The sequence below is a fragment of the Chiloscyllium plagiosum genome, chromosome 1 (assembly GCF_004010195.1).
Source record: "Chiloscyllium plagiosum isolate BGI_BamShark_2017 chromosome 1, ASM401019v2, whole genome shotgun sequence".
Lineage (NCBI taxonomy): Eukaryota > Metazoa > Chordata > Chondrichthyes > Orectolobiformes > Hemiscylliidae > Chiloscyllium > Chiloscyllium plagiosum.
Genome location: NC_057710.1, coordinates 44,357,624 through 44,372,420, shown reverse-complemented (window position 1 = coordinate 44,372,420; position 14,797 = coordinate 44,357,624). Strand labels below are relative to the sequence as shown.

At 40.8% G+C, this 14,797-nt stretch overlaps 1 protein-coding gene across 4 annotated transcripts in view; it reads left to right on the top strand.

The window, feature by feature from the left end:
- il11ra (interleukin 11 receptor, alpha) overlaps positions 1–14,797 on the top strand; it is an 85,245-nt gene that overhangs the window by 45,359 nt on the left and 25,089 nt on the right. For all 4 annotated transcript variants that reach the window (XM_043681816.1, XM_043681992.1, XM_043681737.1 and 1 more), the window contains 2 exons: positions 5,005–5,171; positions 6,898–7,012. In XM_043681816.1, the coding sequence (XP_043537751.1) occupies positions 5,005–5,171; positions 6,898–7,012 (282 nt within the window). The remainder of the gene's footprint in view (positions 1–5,004; positions 5,172–6,897; positions 7,013–14,797) is intronic.

Here is a 14,797-nt window from a genome sequence, read left to right as displayed (position 1 = left end):
TCCCCAACTGGGAGGGAACCCTCCTGTCTGTTGATTGTTGTGTGGTGCCCATTCATCCGTTGTCGTAGCCTTTGCTTGGTTTCCCCAATGTACCATGCCTCCGGGCATCCTTGCCTGCAACGTATAAGATAGACAACGTTGGCTGAGTCACATGAGTACCTTCCATGTACAAGGTGGGAGGTGTTCCCACGCATAATATTGGTATCTATGTCCACAATCTGACACGTCTTGCAGCGTCCATGGTGACAGGGTTGTATGGAGTTGTCCTGAGAGCCGGGCAGTTTGCTACGAACAATGATCTGTTTGAGGTTTGACGGTTGTTTAAAGGCAAGTAGCGGAGGTGTGGGGAAGGTCTTGGTGAGGTGCTCATCCTCATTGATAATGTATTGCAGATCACGAAGAACATGGCGTAATTTTTCAGCCCCTGGGAAGTACTGAACAACGAAGGGTACTCTGTCAGTTGCAGCACGTGTCTGTCTCCTGAGGAGGTCATTATGGTTCCTTGCTGTGGCACGTCGGAACTGGCGGTTGACGAGTTGAGCATCGTACCCCGTTCGTGAGGGCATCCTTGAGTACTTCCAGGTGTCCGTCACGTTCCTTCTCATCTGAGCAGATCCGGTGTATGCGTAGGGCTTGTTCATAGGGAATGGCTGTTTTAATATTTTTTGGGTGGAAGCTGGAGAAGTGTAGCATTGTGAGATTGTCTGTGGGTTTGCGGTAGAGTGTGGTGCTGAGGTGTCCATCCTTGATGGAGTTGCATGTGTCCAAGAATGAGACAGACAGTCGAGAGTAGTCCATGGTGAGTTTGAGCCATGGGTCCAGAGGAAGAAAATGTCATCAATGTACCTGGTGTACAATGTCGGTTGGAGATCCTGCATAGAGAAAAAAATCTTGTTCGAACCTGTGCATAAAAATGTTGGCATATTGGGGTGCAAATTTGGTCCCCAAGGCTGTTCCGTGTCTGGATAAAGAATTGGTTGTCAAAGGTGAAGACGTTATGATTGAGGTTAAAGCGGATGAGGATGGTGTTTGGAGACTGGCAGTTGTTGGTGTTGAGTACTGAGGCTGTTGCTGCGATGCCATCCTTGTGGGGGATGCTGGTGTAGAGTGCAGAAACGTCTATTGTGACAAGGAATGTTCCCGGTTTGACTGGTCCATGGGTGCTGGGTTTCTGTAAGAAATCCGTAGTGTCGCGACAGAAGTTGGAGATCCCCTGTACAATAGGTTTCAAGATGCCAGAGAGATTCTCACATAGGGTCCCATTTCCCGACACGATGGGACGTCCTGGTGTGTTGGCTTTGTGTACCTTTGGAAGGCAGTAGAAGTCGCCTACACAACAAGTACGTGGGATGAGGGCACATCGGGAACTCTGAAGGATTGGATCCAAAGTTCTGATTAGTGTGTTTCTTCAATCAAGCCTTCAATGTATAATTTCAGTTACATCACACTGCAAATTTTTGCTATAAATTCTGTGTTACGATCGAGCCCTCCACAATCACCTGATGAAGGAGCGTCGCTCCGAAAGCTAGTGTGCTTCCAATTAAACCTGTTGGACTATAACCTGGTGTTGTGTGATTTTTAACTTTGGACAAGTATTGGTGGACTATTCCCTGCAGAATGCCCAGCCTGTGATCTTGTACCCACATAATCAGTATTTATGTGACTAATCTTGTTAAATTTCTCATTAATTTGTTGATGTAGAATTCAGTTATGGTAGAACAATTGTTTTCAAGGTGAGAATAATTAGATTCTGTTTTGTTGGAGATAGTCATTGACTGGCACCTGTGTGGAGTGAAATTCATTGCTATACTTGTAGATACAGATCCTCTATCTGCATGTGAAATAGCTAATACAGAGCATATAGGTGAGGGATCGGAAGGGGTGTGTGTGTGTGTTGGAAGGGAATCTACGCTTTAGTCACATTAGCATTGGTAGGAATTGGAACCACGTGAGGATTGTTGGCTGGAGGATTGACGTTGTAGAAGTTAATTGTGGTCAAACACAGCATCATTGCAGGGACTTGAGGACCCTGCATAGTGGCAATGTTCACAGGCAGAAATAAAGTCATTTATAATCTTGCTTAAGGCTATTATAATGCTTTGATATATTAGCAGAATCCACATATAAGACAATCAAATAGGAAGTTAAGACATTTCGGAATATCTAGAAGGTATTTGCAATTTGAATAACTTTGGAGCAGCAGTATTTAAGACAAGATGAAGATTTAGAGTAGACTAGCTTTTATTTGTCATTCCTACTGTATCAGCAGTGAATTGTAGAAACGAGACAGTGTTCCTTCAGTACCGAGGGTGCTGCATGGACAGCACAAACGACACAATCGTACACGGGATAAAGATGTCTTTAATAAAGAAGTGAAATGAAAGAACGTGAAGTTGATATTTAAATCATGTCATGGTGTTGATCTTATTATCATGAAATGTCTACTATTTCGCTAAATGTAGTCATGGTAATGCAGTACTGAATAAAGTGCTGGCATTGAAACATCCTTGAATAAGCAGAATATGTTGAAATGTAAAGTGCTGAGAGAAGACTTTCTGCACCATCACTGCATTGCTAATTCTTTGTTTCTTGCAACAAACAGTTTACAAACTGAGTGGGCATTCTTGGATTTATTGATTTCTGTGGGTGAGTGCAATGAATTAGGGTGAGACATTGCAAATGTAATTACTGTAATGTAGTAGTTGAGCACTTATCATGCAGATGTGCGGTGAAGTTTCAAAGAACAGAAGTTGGTGGGAAAAGCAGGGATTCAGCAGACCTTCCAGAAGCAATTCACAAAGGGCTCTCCTATTTATATTTTAACATCCAAGTGAATGCTTTGTAACAGGGAACTCGTACAGCTATCTGTAAAGCACAAATACGATGTTAGTTAGCATTTTTTTGGTATCTCGTTAAAAGGTTCAAGAATGAATCTTTTCAATAGATTTGCATTTTAAAGAAGTAAATACTACATCACGTTGGTGGTTTACACTTCAAAAGTATTTCGCAGTTTCCTGCACAAAATATAGGGCAGCTTGAAGCCATTGTCTTCAGCTCTGAAGACCATACTCCATTCCCTTGCCATCTCCTTCATCCTGCTCCCAAGCATTTGCCTGAAGCTGAATTGGACCCTAAACCAACTTTGGCTGCTGTTTCAAAGGCTGCACTGATCAGGCTGAGGGTTGTGCTGCTGCAGAAACCTGTCTGCTGGGTCGATCTGCTTGTTTCCAGGTTCAAGACTGGCACGCTCAGTGTTTTCATTTGGTGTCACGGTAGGATAGAAGATGGAGCTGTCTCAATGGACCTTAAGATCTTGTCAAAGTCAAAGTGCTGTTGAGGTGGGAGGAACTGGCATGAGTGTTGGGAGAATTCAGCATTTGAGAGTTCAGCGTTGTTGGTGTCAGAGACCAATAGCAGCCAGCAGCCTGAGTCTGAGGTCTTTCAGTCATTCCTGATGAAGGGCTTATGCCCGAAATGTCGATTCTGCTACACCTCGCATGCTGCCTGATGTGCTGAGCTCTTTCAGCACCACACTCTCAACATTGAGGCCTTTCAGTGCCAGTGGCAGATTAATGAGGGTTGGGGTACATTGCCAGAGAACTACAGCAATTTTAAGAGAGAAAAACAGTGCTGATAAAAACAGTGGCTGAAAATAATGGTGTAACATGGTAGGTCTGTAAGAATAGTCCAAGTGAGAATATGGGCTGGCATTTAAAATACGCACTCTCATATTTGGTCTTCACTGACGTATAGTTCACTTATGAGTACGAAGTAGAGAGGGATATCTTTGGAGTTGTAAAATTAGCTGCAGTTACTGAGACAACCTCTTTAGTACACTCTTGACATGCCAACCCTCACTTAACATTTTTCAGAGTATCACCAGAAGGGATTCTTCTGGGAATTAGGCCTGCTGCCTTAGAACAGGAGTCTGCACTGTCCATTACATAATCTTATGGAATGGGAGGCACTGCAATTGCTGTGGTTTGAAATGGCTAATACAGAGCAGACAGGTGCAAAACAGGAAGGGATCAATGGTAACTCCTTGAACAGGTCTCGAGCAATTGTAGTGAGACTGTTGGAAGAGGTGGTATGCATTTGCCATTCATGTAGATAGAAATGGAACCATGTGAAGATGGTTGCAAGGAGGATTAATACTGGAGAAGTTAATTTCATTTTTCTTTGCCTTGGATCAGCCTGCTGTTGAATATGTCCTGTGTTCACCACTGCTGTATAAGCAGTGACCACACATATTAACCAATTGTATTTGCAACTGTATTTGCATTTGGAGATTCCATGGAATCCTGTTTTGCCACTGTAGTTCATTGTAGCATCTGGTCAGGCTAAATTTGAAATCTGTCTTTGTGTGCATACATATGTATTTTTTTGTGGACTATAAAGGTGAAGTGCATTCATTGTTTAAAAAAATGTGGAAGTTAGTCTTTTGCATTCAGGCTGTATTTATTGGAATGACTCTTTTGGAAATCTACCCAGTTGTCTGTATTTCTGGGTACTTGGTGTTTTACTGAGTTCCACTGGATTGCAAATAATTACATTTCTTTTCTGCTTGTTTTGATCATATTCCTCATATTAGGTTGCACTAGAAATTCAGATAGTTGTTAGGCCTTTCATCCTTTACCTATAGAGATGAAGAGACAATAGAGCAAGTGAAAATTTGTACATGGATTAAAGAATCTACAGAATTCAGAACAGCTACAAGCCTTTTCAAGATGTTGGCATAGAAAGATAACTAATTTTATTATAACTAAAGCAGCTTCCTTGGAGAAGTAAGTGCCTCACAAAGAAGGTTTACTATTTTAATATATTTAGAATTATGTAATTGTTTTGGAAGCTTCTGAAAGGGGAGAGTATGTTCAGCATAAAGACAAGAAATGTGTAGAAATGAAACACTGAAATGAAATGAAATTGTGAATTTTCAGGACCTTGTTTTATTGAGGTTTTATGCATGCATGAAATTTTTCTTACAGTGTGTGACTTTATCAACAGGATTATTCAATGGAAGGTTAATGGGACCTTTGTGACCTTAAGTAATAATTTGAAAGAACAAAGTGGAAGTCTTGTTTTATTGATGGCAGACTTGTCAATGGAAGGAAATTACAGTTGCCATGATGAGACTGCAAGATTGTTGTACTTGACCCAACTAAAACTTGGATGTAAGTCAAATTAAAAAATTTATTCAATACCTGATATTGCTTATAATACTTGTAAGATGATACTGCAGTGGATGTGACAGTTCAATTCATAAAATATCAATGGGATGGGCAATACCTGATATTGCTTATAATACTTGTAAGACGATACTGCAGTGGATGTGACAGTTCAATTCATAAAATATCAATGGGATGGGCAATTCTTAATTGCGGGTAATAACCTTTTGAAGTTTCTCTTGGGAATAATAGTTAGAATTATTTAAGCAGCATTAAGCTGTTGATTACAATGTTTTGTGTATTGAGTTAACTTTTCCAAATTGTTTTTCTATTTAATACAGGGGAACCTCGATTATCTGAACATGATGGATGGGCACTATTTCGTTCGGATAATCAATTATTCGGTTAATTAATTAAATGCCTTTCCTCTGGGGCTTGGAGGGCAGCTGGATTGGACACCAACAACAAAACTGCTGCAGTTGCCTTTGTGGGGCTAAGTCTCCAAATAGAGCAAGCGCATGCACGCTCACACGTGCGCACACACAACGTTTTGACAGATTCCACCTCTGCCCTGTAGAGATCAATGTTGGCGAGATTATGTGGGGAAGTGGGGGGGGTGTTTAGGGTATACCCCTCCGTAGAACTCCGGGGATAGAGAGGATGGGCAGTCAGTCATTTGGAGATAGTGCCTATTTAATCACAGTAAACAAAAGACGCGATCACTATTGGAAACACATCATTGATGTAATGTTTCCATTGGGACCTCGAGATCTCCTTTGGATAATCCGATTTTCGGATAATTGGTATTCGGATAATCGAGGTTCATCTGTATCTGACAGAGTTGTGCTAAAACTCAAAAGGTTTAGTCTAGCTATATAGGCATATAATTAATTGAGTTTTTTAATGTACTGCATTTGTAGGAATGTATATCTACACACAAATGGGACAGCAGTACCCATAAATAATTAAAATAATTAAAAGTATTCTGGAAAAATTTGCTGTTGTCATTTATTGGTCTGCAGGAAAACTTTCAGATGAAATTGAGCTCATCAGAATACACCCTAGAATATTTATTTCACACTGCCTCCGTTCTTAGTTCTAAACCATATGTTGCAGAATACATCCGCTTGGCAATCTGCTGTAGTATTACTTCAATGCTAAATTAAGTCCAAAACACTTTAGCTGTCGTCTTGTTCCATTTATCTCCTGCAACTCAAATCATAGTGTGGAATTTGCACGTTCTCCCTGTAAAGAAACATACCAGGGACCTTCGGTGGTTGAAATTATTCATACGTCTCTCAAAGCTGCAACCAAAGGAGCTTATTCATGCTGTGGTGTATTGGGATATGTTACCCCAAGATTCATAACTCCTTGAAAATATTTGTATGTTTCTCAGTCCTAATTGGCCAGATTGTTGTCTTTGAAACTGCCCTGTGTGCCAGATTACTCAGCTAGGCATCAAAAGGCTATGTCACCTACCTTTATCAAGCATCTTGGAAATGTAAATAATTGCTTTTAAGCTTCTGTTCTATCAGATATTACGAATTTCTTACGTGGTGGGATTTTGCTCCTATTCAGGAGATTTTTTTTGTTTTCTGTCATTTTGGCTGGCTAATACTTTGTTTTAAATTTTAAAACCAGTACATATTGAATTCTTAGAAAACGTGTTTCTTTTAACCACAATCTCAGAATATTGTAATAGTCAGAACTGTTTTATTTGTTCTATCAACAGATCCTCCAAGTAAGCCATTGGTGCACTGCATGGCTTCAAATTTTTATAGAATTTCTTGCATGTGGGAGAATAGTCAAGAGGGGTCCTTTCCTGTCCGTTACATTGCAACTTATAGGTAGGAAATCATTTCTGTGTATTGTAATTGTGAAAGATCTTCTTTAGAAGAAATAATTGAAATCATGGCTTGGTAATATTTCTGGATCGCTGCCCAATCACATGAAAATCATCAACAGTTTGAAGGGAAGAAGAGTAAGTAGAAAACAAAAAATCCTCAAAGATATTTGTACTTTCTGTCAACTTCTGGAATACAAATAATTTTCCGATAGGTGTATTTGAAATGCATTCTAATATGGAGATTATTGCAAAAAATGTTTTCATTGTCAATAGTGTTGTATTGAATGACTTCCCAAGTTTTGCCAGTTTGTTTTTCCTCTTATTTATGGAGTTTATTCCTATAATACTGGTGTGCATCTTCACAGCCACTTATCCTATGAATGAACTAAAAGTAAATGTCTGCCTGTGTCAACAGTTGATGGCCTATGCCCATTGCTACTTCCCTTGAAGGAGGTAGCGAGCTTATGTTTGAGCTACTATAGTCCATTTGTATCGGTGAGCCCACAGTACTGTAAGAGAGGGAATTCTGGGATTTTAACTTTGGTAAAGAAGGAATGTTCCAAATGGTGGTGAGTGTCTTGGAAGGGAGCTTGCAATGGTGGTGCACTTCTGTGTAGACTGCTCCTCTCACTTTAGGTTGGAGAGCTTGTATGTTTAGAAGGTACTGTCAATGGAACCTTGGTGAGATGTTCCATTCTTTTGTAGAATGTTTCCATCAGTGGTGAAGGAGTTGAATCTTGAAGTTGATAGGTGGAATGCTAGTCAATTACACCTTGGTGGTGTTGAGCTGCTTTTGTTGTAGGAAGTGGAGAGTATTCCAGCACACTCCTGATTTGTGCATTGAAGTTGGTGGAGAGCTTTGAGTTAGGAGGTGAGTTACTCACCACAGAATTCCCAGCTTCTGATCTGCCTGTTGACCACTATTTTTATGACTTGTCCCATTCAGTTTCTGGTCAATGGTAACCCTGGTCAGTAGTGTTAGTGTGGATTCAGTCGTGGCTAGGCCATTGAATGATTAGATTCTGTCTTGTTGGAGATGATCATTGTCTGGTATTTGTGCGGCACAAATATTACTTGATACTTTTCAGTCCAAGCCCAACTGGATATTGTTCAGTTCTTGCTGTATCTAGACATGGACTATTTCAGTATCTGAGGAATCTCAAATGATGCTGAACATTGTATAATCATAAACATACCTATAAACATACCTTATAATGCTGGGTAGGTCATTGAAATGCTGATTTACAGTTGTTTGCTGTCTGACACTACCCGGAGGAACTTTTGCACTGATATCCTTGGACTGAGATATTTCACCTCCAACAACCCATAGCCGTCATCTTTTGTGCTAGGTATGACTGCACTGAAAGGAGAATTGTCTCCAATTCCCATTACCTCCAATTCTGCTATTCTCCTTGATGTCATATTCAGTAAAATCAACCGTGATATTAGGGGGTAAGCACCCATTTTCGGTCTGGAATCCAGCTCTTTTAACCATCTTTGCTCTAAGCTCCTAATGAGAATAGGGGTTGAATGGGCCCAGCAACCCAAACTAATGTCAGTGAGCAGCATAAGATTTGCTTGACAGTTCTGTAAATAACACCTTCCATCACTTTGATCTAATGTAGGTTGATGGGGCATTATTTGACTGGGTTGGTTTTATACTACTTGTGGACAGGACATACCTGGGCAATTTTCCACATTATTGGGTAGATGTTGGTGCTTTTGTTCTATTCAAGGAGACTAGAAGGATATTCCTAATTTTGGAGCACAAGTCATTATTATTGGTGGAATGTTGTCAGCCCATAGCTTTTGCAGGATCCACTGTTTTAAGTCATTTTTTGAGTTTGTATAGTGAACTAAATTGGCAACTAGGATGCTGGGTGGCTGAAGATCATCCATTCAGCACTTCTGGTTGAAGATATACTCCTAATATGAGGTTGGGGATATTTGAGTTCTCTCCTCCAATGAGAATTGTCCACCACCCTAGTTGACTGGATATAGCAGGACTGCAGTATCTACATCTGATCCATTGGTTTTGTGGTCACTTTGTCTCTTACATCTGCTTGGTATCCCATTCGTAAGGTTTTGTGGTTTGCTTTATTTACATTTTGTGAGGCCCACTGCAGATATATAATAATTTAGTGGCAGTGGTTTTCCAGTTAATCCACTTTGGACAGCAGTTCATAGAAACCTAGAAACTAGAAGCTGGAGTAAGCTACTCAATCCTTTTGAGCCTACTCTGTCATTCAGTGTGGTTATGTCTGATCCTCCTAGTTCCATGCTGTATACCTGATCAAACCCCTCCCCATATGATTCGTTGTCTTTGAAATCTTAACATCTATTTATCTATTGCTTCCCCAAATGTTAGTAAGGAGAACTTTGCAGTGTTGACAAGGCTAGTTTGCTATGATCATTTCTGGTATCTTGGTCTTGTCCAGTTTTCTTTCTGTTGTTGAATTTTATAACAGTAGTGTACGATCGAGTGGCTAGTAAGCCTATTTTAGAGTATATTTATGAATGATGCACGTTGCTGTGGATCTAGAATCTGACGTAACACACATCGGGTGAAGCTGGCAGATTTTCCTCCTTTTTCCTTCTTGTAGCTTTATTACTTGTTAAAAAAAATTAAACTCAAATTTCACCATCTGTCAAGATGTGATTTGAATCCAGAACCCCATATATTAGCTTGAATCTCTGGATTACTAGCCTACTGACAAGTCTAACGTGCTGCTGACATCTCTGCCCCCTATATGCAAAGGATGAACTTCTGTATAGTCTAATTGTTGCAACACAGCAGCAAGGCTGGCACGTACAACTCAATTCAGAGATGCAATTGATGTCTTAAATAAGGTTGGAAAGGTTTAGTGGATCCCTAGTCAATTGAGTTGTTTACTTCCATGTTTCTGGTTTATTTAGAATTTAAACCATTCTACAGTGTGTTTATATATATTTTGTGAAGTAAATGCAGGAACGTGAGTCATTAGATAAGTAATTAGGGTTGTTGGAAAGTGTTCCATTAATGTTCTTGCAGAATTTTTTATTAGAATTGCAACTGTCTGACTCATTTCCAGTATATTCCAGGATTTAGTCATTCTTCTTATTTGAAATGTCGAATACTATTTTTATTTTATAGACTTTCTTTTCTGTAAATTTTGTTTTATGAAGTTGAGGGCTGTTATAATTAGATAAATGAACGTCCTTTCCTCCTGGGAAGTGCTGTTCAGATATTCTACTGCCAGGACAAATATCTAACTTGGTTCAGAGTCAATTAGCTTTAATTGTTAAGCAATTTGATTTTCTGCCCCAGCAACTGCAGAGTACATTATGACATTATTTTTGTTGGTTAGTGTGAATTATTAGACAATTCCTTTTCTATTGTTAATTGACTATTTGTTTCAAAACTTCTTTTACAATGCCCTAGTTTTTTTGAGGAGTGAGGCTGTCCTCTGAATTTGAACCCAGGTCTCAGATTAAACACCTCTGTCTAACCTATTAACCCATTGTTTGCTATGCTCAAACATTTAAAATTGTTGCCATTTTCAAAGATGAGGCAGAGAACAGTGTGCACATTTTCAGACTATGGGTTTAATTTGTTTGGGCTAAACGCTAATTATATTGACATTTTTGTTTGGAGGGATTCTCACCACAAGGCCCAGAGAGATTTCTCACTATCTTACCAAATGTGCTTCATTAACTACGTACACTACCTCTATGGTGTTCCTCTCATCCGATTCAATTCCCATCTTACCACTCATAGAAACTACAAGCAGGAATAGGCCATTCAGCCTTTCGTATCTGTTCCGCTATTCAGTATGATTTAAGGCTGATCCTCTGTCTCAATGCTATATTCTTGCTGTCACCTTTACCCGCTGATGCCTTTAAAATCTAAAATGTATTTGTTTCCTTGAACATATTCAGTGACTTGGCGTCCACAACCTCCTTTAGTAGAGGATTGCTATGGGTTTTCTGTCTTTTTGTGTGAAGAGTTTTTACTTCCTCTCTGTGTGAAATGGCCCAGCCTGTACCCTGAGACAGTGTCACTTGGTTCCAGACTCCCGAATTGGGGAAAACATCGTCCCTGCATGTAGTGTGTCCAGCCCTGTTAGAATTTTATATCTTTCAATCAGATCTCCTCTCATCCTTCTAAACTTGAATACAAGTCCAGTTAAATAAACCTCTCCTCGTATGACAGCCCTGGTACCATCTTGGTGAACCTCTACACTCCCTTTGTGGCAAGTATATCCTTTCTTAGGGAGACCAAAACTGCACACACTACTCCAGGTATAATCTCTCGATGACCCTGTATGACTACAATAAGACATCTCTACTTCTGACTTCAAATCCTCACTCAAAGAACTGCAAAAGACCACTGAAGTGATTGGGACAAGGGACAGATGGATCTATTGACTGAGAGTTGTGATTGGGATTGTTAACCTGGGCCAATCAGAGAGCCCTGGATGACAGGTAGGCAGGAGTTTGAGTCTCCTCATTTCTAGGGACTGGCCCTGAGCTGGCACATCTAAGCAAAGCATGACTTATTGACCGAATACTGGCTTGTGTGCAATTATTTCAACCAGCATTCCTTGTTCTGACACTATCTTCAAAAGGGCCATTGTGCACCCGGATAAATGTTGGCAACCCAGCATGCCCTCACTTGCAACATAATGGCATAGCAGCCAAAAGGCCCCACTGCCATGACATGTAGCCAGCATAACTTGCGCCCCTTGCACATGTAACCCCACTGTCTCACTCGAGACGCTGTTGCACAACCATGACATACAGACCTTAGAGGGACCTCCAGGCTGGTCCAAGTAGCAGAGTAGCACTTTCAGCCTGCTCTACCTAATGGATATATGAGTGGCATTGCATCTGCACACTGCATGTATTCAAATGGGTGAGAAAATGATTGCAAATGAAACATAGTTTCAGTTGGCAAACACATGTTTCATGTATTATTTTCATCATGGGGTGTGGATGTTGCTGCATGAATGAGCATTTAATGTTCATCCCTAATTTCCCTTGAGTAGGAGGTGGTGAGTTGCCTACATCCATTTGCTGTAGATTGACTGATAATACTGTTACAGAGGGAGTTCTAGGATTTTGACCCAGAGACAGCCAAGGAACAGCGATATATTTCCAAGTCAGGATGGTGAGTGACCTGGAGGGGAACTTGCAGGTTGTATTTCTGCTACTCTTGTCCTTCAAGATGTAGTGATCATGGCTTTGAAGGTATTGTCTAACGAACTTTTGATGAATATCTGCATTACATCTTGTAGATGGTCCACATTGTTGCTGCTGAGTTTTGTTGGTGGAGGGAATTGAAGTTTGTGGATGTGGTGTCAAACTTCTCATGGTGTTGGCAAGTGGAGAGTGTTCCATCACATGCCTGACTTGTCATGTAGAGGGTGAACAGACTCTAGGAAGTTAGATGAGTTACCCATTGCAGGATATCTTACCTCTGACCTGCTTTTGTAGATGCGGTAATTAATATGGCCAGCTCATTTTTTGGTCATTGGTAATCCCCAGGATGTTAATAGTTTGCAATTAGTGATGAATATTTCCCCTTCAATAATCTAGTGTTTAGCAGACAATCTTTCTGAGGAGCATTCCATGTTTTTGCACCTCAAACTGATTCTATCCATTCAGTGTCTAGCCATTGACAAGTGATGGTCCGGAACGCAGTTTGCAATTGACCCCATCAGCATTGGCTCTGCCCAGTCATGATGTTGGCCCCTGAATCTCTCTGTATCCTTCCTTTCTAACCTGATAGTTCAGCTCCACACTCATGGGGATCCACCATATTGAACTCTGCCTCAAACTGTCCTCCCTGCCCTGAATCCCAACATTACACCTTAATGATGCCCACCTTTCTCATCTATGCTTTCCTTATGTAGGCCATGGTGATGGTCACTGACAGTAACACCTTCCTCCCTTCTATGGAGTACCATGCCCTATGATACTGTTTCACAACCCCCACATACCTTGAGTCTTCACCCATCACTTGCTTGTTCCCACCTCTATACTGACCTTCTATGTCCCCCTTGAAACCATCTCAACAATCATTGCATGGACCCACATGGGCTGTATTTGCCCCGGACCTCTGACGTTAATGCAGAGCCCCTAGACATGACTATACAGATCCCTAACATCTGTGTTTGCAGCTTCCTTACGAACAATGCACGATTCCTCCGAGTTCTTGTGATAGCTCTACAGGACTGACTGACTGACTCCCCACTCCTGGAGTCCATTGAACATATCTCTAGACAAATAAGATAAAGGTGCAGAATTAGGCCATTTAGCCCATCACGTCAGCTCTACCATGGCAGATATGCTTCTCAACTCTATTCTCCTGCCCTCTCAACCTTTGATCCCCTTACTGATCAAGAACCTATCCATATCCTTACTGACAGTCTGCTGTGTGCCTATGTAAAACAGCATAGCCTTTAACTCTAGCTGATATGTTAACAGGTATGCCATAGGGTCACAAGTAATGTGAGCAGGTAGGTAGACATTTTGAGCAAGCACTAAGAGGGCAAGCTAGCTGCCCTAAGACACAGCTTGGCCCGAAGTTCCTTGCAGCAACATTTCACTGCTAGTTGCTGGTTCGGTCCGTGCTTTTGAAGCATCTTTCAAGGTGTTGAGGTGTTGGCAATATTTGTGAAAGAGGGATGTGTGTGGCTGGTGCCCATGCATCATGCTCTGAGATGCTGTTTAGTGCTGCGCAATATGGAGACTCTTTAGAGCCAATCAGGTATCCTTTTTGACTCTTGTGGAGAATTGGCATCTCTCTCATTTAGAGAGATAGGAAATTAAATATTATTGAAGTGAGTTTTCCATTAATAAGGCATTTAACATGTATTAAATCCCCCTTAGTTACTAACTCACTGCTTAGTGAGAAATTCATCTCAATGCTTGACAGATGCATAAAAGTAGCACCCAGTCGCTTCTGACATCAGACGAAGCCTCGCTGCATTTGTGCAATTCTGCTACAGTTATCACCATATCCCACGTTGTTCAGGCCTCCATCAGATTCCCCCAATGCAGTTTTTATAAGTGTAATCTTAATGTACTACATTTCCCAATAGTAGCTAACAACCACTGGATTCTATAAAAATATTAAAAGTATTTCCTCAGTCAACGAGGGTAACCTCATCATTCATCCCTGTTGAATAAAGATAGGGTTAGCTTTACTTTTTTCTTCCTCACAATTAGAACCCTAAACATGGTCAAGTGTGCTTAATCTGTTAAAGGTCATACAGGTGAATTCTGACTACTTGGGTAAGATATTATACTGACAGCAACTACTAGTGAAGCTATGTCAGCAGAAAGGGAGTCACAGAAATATATTGAGTTGAGAAATACTGGGATGTATAAACCTACAAATGAAGAACAGAAAAACACCAGCTCTTTTATCTACTGTATCGGTGTATAAATATCTGCAGCTGAAAATGTGTTGCTGGAAAAGCGCAGCAGGTCAGGCAGCATCCAGGGAACAGGAGAATCGACGTTTCGGGCATTAGCCCTTCTTCAGGCTTATGCCCGAAACGTCGATTCTCCTGTTCCCTGGATGCTGCCTGACCTGCGCTTTTCCAGCAACACATTTTCAGCTCTGATCTCCAGCATCTGCAGACCTCACTTTCTCCTATAAATATCTGCAGCCCATCAACAAAATCATCCACCAGCCACGTAATCTCTCTGGATTGGCAAGAGATTATCAATTTAGATAAATTTAGGGAACAAGAACTTGAATAAAATTTTTCACTGACTCCCAAAAGTGATTTTTGAA